Source organism: Arachis stenosperma, chromosome 9 (assembly GCF_014773155.1).
Source record: "Arachis stenosperma cultivar V10309 chromosome 9, arast.V10309.gnm1.PFL2, whole genome shotgun sequence".
In the NCBI taxonomy this organism is placed as follows: Eukaryota; Viridiplantae; Streptophyta; class Magnoliopsida; order Fabales; family Fabaceae; genus Arachis; species Arachis stenosperma.
This window is the reverse complement of record NC_080385.1, coordinates 21,080,678-21,087,469: the sequence shown is the minus strand read 5'-3', so window position 1 is coordinate 21,087,469 and position 6,792 is coordinate 21,080,678. Positions and strand designations below refer to the sequence as shown.

Here is a 6,792-nt window from a genome sequence, read left to right as displayed (position 1 = left end):
CTTTCTTTTTTGAGAATCTATTGGGATTTGGGAGCTTGTATATATTATATGTTCGTATATTTTACTCCATATATACGTGTTTCTCACATATGCTCGAGATTCAATACGTTGACTCTCTTCGAAGAGTTGCATGTAAAGCGGATGCATAATTATTGTATTACAAAATATTCGAATACGAGGATCCAAAATCGTATTTAATAAATAATTTATAAATAAAAATATTATATCTAAAAATATTAAATTAATATATTATATTTATTATAATAAAAAATATAAAAATATTAATAAAAATATAATTTACTTATTATTTTTATTAATTTTTTATAATTATATTTTTTTAAACTTTTTAAATAAAAAAATTAATTTTTTATAATTTATTTTAATTTATTTTAATTTATTATTAAATAAAATATAAAAATACTAATTTTTGTATTTTTATTTTTTATATTTTATTTTTAATATTTTATTTTATTATCAAAATTAAATGCAACGTTAATTCTTTATTTTTAGGAATTGCATCAAGATCAACTCTTATCGGCATGTGTATGTCCCTATACAATGTACATATTTAGATGATACATAATTGTCCATTTTTAAATGTTAATTTAGATTAAAGAAATCATTTAAATATATTGAAGTTATAAACACCATAAGAAAAATAAATAATTTTGACCGCTATTAAAAGAAATTATTTTTTCATAGGATATTTTTTTCGGTCATTAGCTGTCAAAAGAACTTTTATTAACACTTATTTTTTACAATCAATAATAATAATCATATTCCATAAAAGTATTGTGAATAAAGATTTTCTTGCAATCAATTGGCCCTTAAAAAAAATATTAAACACTTTGTTGTCAATTAATTATTAGCCGTTAATAATACTATAGACATTTGGATATTTTTTTGACACCATTATTGATTATCGAAAACACTTTTATAAAGTAATTTTTTTCGGATTAAGTATGATTTTGGTTCTTAAAGTATAGGTTGAAAATTTTTTTCGTTTTTAATTTTTTTTGCATAAAAAAATGTTCATAAGGTTTAAAACTAAGATTTAAAATCATCATTTTTACTTAAATATTAAAATTATAGACCAAATTACCCATAACAAAAAAATTATAAAATAATAATAAAAATAAAAATAAGAGAAAGAGAATGTTTCGACTCTTGCAAAGGAGGAAGGGAATTGAAGAAGAAGAAGAAGAAGAAGAAGCTGTTTATGATCCACCTCTGTCTCCGCTTCCGCCATCACTTCTGTACGATTTTGGTCTCTAAGGTAAAAACAATTTTAAAACCAAGTTAAATCTTAAGAACAATTTTGTATGCAAAAAAAGTTAATAACAAAAAATTTTTGACTAATACCTTAGAAACCAAAATCGTATACTTAATCTTTTTTTTCTATACTAGTTGCGGTCAACTAATAAGTTTTGTTGTAGTTAAAAATAAAAAATAATTAAATATAATTCTATTTCTATATTAAAAATAATCATTAAAATAAATTATTATATATTTTTATATAAATACATATGTTATTTAGTTATTTTTAACGTATAATTTTGTATTTTAATGTATATTCTAGTAAATGACAATTTTAGTGTACACCTAACATATTTAATAATTAAAACATTACTTTCAATAACAATTATAATTTTAAATGTTATTTATTTTAGTAATTTATTCTTTCTCACTTGCTAATTTAAGGATTTAACTAAAAATAAAAAATAAAAGTAATGACATTGATTTACTAACTAGACAACTATTCATAGAAAAATGAAGCAAGAGCGCAGCCCTGTATATAAATGCATATATACACGTATAAGAAGCGAATCATGAAACCAATTATGTCATTGATTGATTCTTTCTCACATAACACAATGTGGAGCAATATCTTCCTCTTTGCTCTTCTGTTTTCCACTTACAATAATGTTGCAGTCCAAAGCTTTTGCGTTGCAGATCTGAAGGGAGCACAAACCCCTGAAGGGTTCCTTTGCAAGCCACCCACTTCAGTAAAAGTGGATGACTTCATTCTCTCCGGCCTAAAACCTCCCACCACCCCGCCCTCATCCAACTCTTCCAAGATCACACTAACCCCCGCATTTGTCCAGCAAATCCCTGGCCTTAACGGCCTGGGATTCGCCGTGGCGCGGTTGGACATGGATGTAGGGGGTATAGTCCCATTGCATTCTCACCCAGATGCCTCTGAGATGCTCATAATCGTGCGTGGAACCGTAACTGCTGGATTCATAGCAGCTGATAATTCTGTTTTTGTGAAGAGATTGAGAAGCGGTGACGTCATGGTTTTGCCACAAGGGTTGTTGCATTTTCAGTTGAATTCTGGAAATGGAAAAGCCCTAGTTCATCTCGCTTTTAGTAGCTCAAATCCGAGTACACAGCTTCTTGATGTTGCGTTGTTTGGTAGCAACTTGAATTCTGATTTGATCACCAAGACTACGTTACTTGATCTTTCTGAAGTGAAGAAGCTCAAGGCTGTTTTTGGTGGCAGTGGATAATGGCTTCGTTAGTGAGATCATGTTGGTTAACTCATATTTAATCCGTTGCTTCTATTTTGTAACGTGAGAATAATACTCGTTTATTTCATAATATATACGTTAATGTTAAAGTTATTTACAGTCGTCACCAATATATTTATATATAACTAAATCTGTAATTTAACTTATTTTAATATTTATTTTATTATTTTATATTTTAAAATATATTTTAAAATATTTATCAATTATATATCTAAATAAAAATGTTAGTTGAAAACTTTTTGAATGGATACTATTAAGATTTATTCGAGTTATTTTTAAGGTCGATTATTTTAATCTTTATACTGTTACCAAATTTTTAATTAGATCATTTTAATTTAAAAATTGATCAGTAAATTCTTATATTTAATAATAAAAAAAAGTTAAGTACGATTTTAATAGGTCAAAATTTTTATTTTACTTCAACTTTTTTTTAATTCGAACAACTCTTTTTTTCTTGGCCTGGCACCTTCTAATTCTTCGTACCCAGGGCATCCTTGCTTTGATTCACACTCAATACTATCCACCACATCCTCTCTTCAATAATATTCCATCCCCAATTGAATTCAAACACAGAATCCTAAAATTTCGAATTCTGCTTTTGTAAGAGGGGGAAGAGAAAGAGGAACATGTCATGGGCAATGAAATTCTCGGAATTCTTTTCCGCCGCAATGCTAGTGATAATCCTCTCTTCTTCCCTGTAATATTTTTGGCCACCGGAGACAATCTGATCTTCGCTGCATCTCGATGGTTACCTCCGCCAGCCAGACCCAACGAACCATTTCTCCTTCGACAAAGCTCTCTCCATTCCACAATGCTGAGCAATGCCGTCCCAAGAACGCACCCTGACCACCGTCTGCGACTCTTCCCTCGTCACCTTAACCCTCAACCTCGAGTACCTCCGCAGCTCCGTCGCCGCCGTCCACTCCATCCTCCAGCACTCCTTCTCCATCGATCTCTTGCTCCATGACAAGCACAACGAAGGGACCGGCAACTATGACAACGGTGTCTTTCTCTCCTTTTCCTGTTTCTTTTCTTTCTCTGTTTTATTTTATTTTATAATTTTTTATTAAGAATAATTTGACTTAAAATTTTAAAATTTAAATAAAAAATTAAAAATAATTTAAAAATTAAATTAAAATTTATGAAAAATTTAAATATAAAAATAAATTGAAATAAATAAAATTTTTAGTCTAAATTATAAGGACTAAAATAGTATTTAACCTAAAAAATTACAATTAAATTTTTGTTAATTATTTTATAAAAAATATTAAATATTCTTGTTAGTAAAGGATGTAATTTTTCTTAAAAGCATTCACTAATAAAAATTTTATTTAATTTTTTATCTAATATATAAAACATAATTATAAAATTTTAAATAATAAACAATCTGACAAGAATTTAATAAAACTACAATAACTAAAAACTAGTAATTAAAAGAGAGTCTTTTAGCAATAATTAAATTATTTTTCTGTGATCCTACTCTATCAGATTCAAGCTGTATGACCAGTCACCAATTATTTATTAAGCTGCCTATGCCCTATATTATTTTACCTTTTGAAATATGGTTATTTTTTATTTCTCATTGAATGGATTATCTCTTGCGACAAAACTATGTTGATTTGGAGCCACCTAGTGATACATCGTTCTTTTAATTCTATCTGCCAATTAAAAAAACAAGAAAAATAAAAATACTCCACACAGCTTACTCTATATAATATTATGTACCCTCTACCTTATCATAGTGTAAGAATTAATAAATTTATTTAGCACTTAACATATTAATAAAAAAATAAATTCTTAATTAATTTATAATTGCAATATTAATTTTTTTTATTATCGGATTATATCAATCAGATAAACTTAGCAAAGTAATAATATCTCAGATGGTTAATAATAATAGAAACACTAATTATTGATAGTATAATTTGGAATTAATATTAGACAAATTAAAATAAAATCACTAATTATCTATATAATTAATGTGTGATAAAATACAATAAAAGATGTTATATTTTTCCAAATAAAAAAGTAAATAATCTTATTAATGCGTTATTCATATTATTCTATTATCTAATTATATCAATCAAATACGATTAATGTGTGATAAAATATAATAAAAATGTTAGATTTTTTGTCCAAATAAAAATGTAAATAATCATATAAAAGCATTATCCATATTATCCTATTAATAAAATGAAAAATATTCGATTTTTTTATCTTAATAAAAATGTAAATAATTCTATTATCTGATTATATCAATCAAATAAATTAAATATAGCAAAGTAATAATATCTCCGATATGCTTTGTACTAATTATTGACAGTATAATTTGAAATTAATGAGAAACAAATTAAAATAAAATTGCTAAATCTTCTATATATTAATGTGGGATAAAATACAATAAAAATATTAGAATTTTTTAATCCAAATAAAAACATAAATAATTCTATTATAGTCTGTTTAAAAATTTTTAATGGTATAAAATTAAATTAAATTTTATTAAAAAATTGAATTCTAATAAGAATTGAATTGAATTTTAATGTTTAGAAAGAATTACTAAAATTATAAAATTGAATTAAATTTCAGTATTCGGAATGTTTATCAAATGAATTGAAGTTTTATAATGGACAACTTTATCCTTTATAAATATAACATCATATTTAAATAGTAAATATAGTTATTTATTAAATTATATGAAATAATTTAAAAAAATATTTTTCAACTAAAATTTGTTCATCTCTTTAAAAAATTAGATTAATTTAAAAATATTAAATTTAAAAAAATTATTATTAATTAAAAAATTAAATTGTTTTCCATAGTTGATTCCAATGATAAACCAACAACAAAAAACAAATATGAATTATCAAGAACTAACTTGTTGAGTGGTCTAGTGACATAGTAAATAAAAAAATGTCAATTATTAACATCAAATTATAACAACTAGTTAATATTATTAAAATGAGATAAAATTATGTCACTTTTTGCTAGTGTTATTATTGCCACAATTTTATTTAAAATCTAAGTTAAACAGATAAAATTTATACATGTAGAATATTTTTTAGATATATATATTAGACCTTTCAAAAAAATAAATATATATTATATTAAATGAGTTGCAAGAATAAAAAGGGAAGAGAATGAAGGTCGTGAGAAACGAGAGAGTATGTGTTAAAAGCTGGGAGGCGTTGAGAGGAAGTCAATAAGAAAAGTGTTCATACTCTGGCCCAAGAATGCTAGCCAGACCCAAAATGAATAAAACCTAATTAAGAGATTCAACTCAATCCACACCTACCCGACCTCATAGAGGTCGGACACCGCAATAAAAGTTTGGCTTCACTTGCCCAAGTAAGTAACCGACTCTTAAGATATCTCCTATCCATTTAGAAAGATGATCTCAACAACCTCCTTAACAAAAGAAATAATCATGCATCCACTATCAAAGATGGAGCTACTCTAAAAGGTGGTTATCAATTCTACTATAAATACACTAACACCCTTAGGTATATTCAGAACCCAATATACGAAAAAACATACTTAAACCCTTGCTAACTTAAGCATCGAAGTCTCTTGTAGGTACCATCCCCACCTCCTCAAGAGGAACTCAGACAGTGGCACATCGATACCAGCGGAAGTCGGACGCTGTCGCAAAAGGAGTTTGGATCTCACATTCAGGCCCAAAAGCAACCCAGTTTCAGGTAACCCTCGAAATATTGGTGTTGTTGCTAGAGACCTGAAAGTCCACACCCAACTATGGCAGAGATCAATTTGGAGATGGACAGATGGCATCTGAATTAGAACTAGAACCTCACAACGATGACTGAGCACTCATGATACATCCACGACATGATAGAGCAAGTGGCCCTAATGAGGAGGGGACGTCAGAAAACCCTAAACCCAGAGAATCAATTCAGAAATACATCCATCAGAGAATGAGAAACCCTGAATCACGACCGATTAGAGCAACTCAAGCAGGAGATAGAGTGACAAAGAGAAGCTGAAAGAAACTTGCGAAGAGAGGTGTGACGATAGAGAGAATAAGAAAAAAGCTTCTGAAATTAGAAGCCGGCCTTTGAAATCGGAGCAACCATGCAGATCGAGAGAAAAATCCTTTTGGGGGAGAAGATCCGTTCATTGAAGAGATCATGCAGGCTAGGGTTCCTAGAAGCTTCAAATGCCCTGATAGGGGTGGCAAACTGACCTAAACCCACCAGACTGACCCACGTAACCTGTCAAAAAAGGCGGGTCGGGATGGAAAATTGAG

At 28.0% G+C, this 6,792-nt stretch overlaps 1 protein-coding gene across 1 annotated transcript; it reads left to right on the top strand.

Moving 5' to 3' along the window:
• Positions 1–1,863: 1,863 nt before the first annotated feature.
• LOC130951858 (auxin-binding protein ABP20-like) lies at positions 1,864–2,577 on the top strand. The gene has a single exon (XM_057880600.1). It carries the CDS (start codon positions 1,875–1,877, stop codon positions 2,508–2,510), a length of 636 nt encoding a protein of 211 aa, XP_057736583.1. The 5' UTR covers positions 1,864–1,874; the 3' UTR covers positions 2,511–2,577.
• Positions 2,578–6,792: the final 4,215 nt, after the last annotated feature.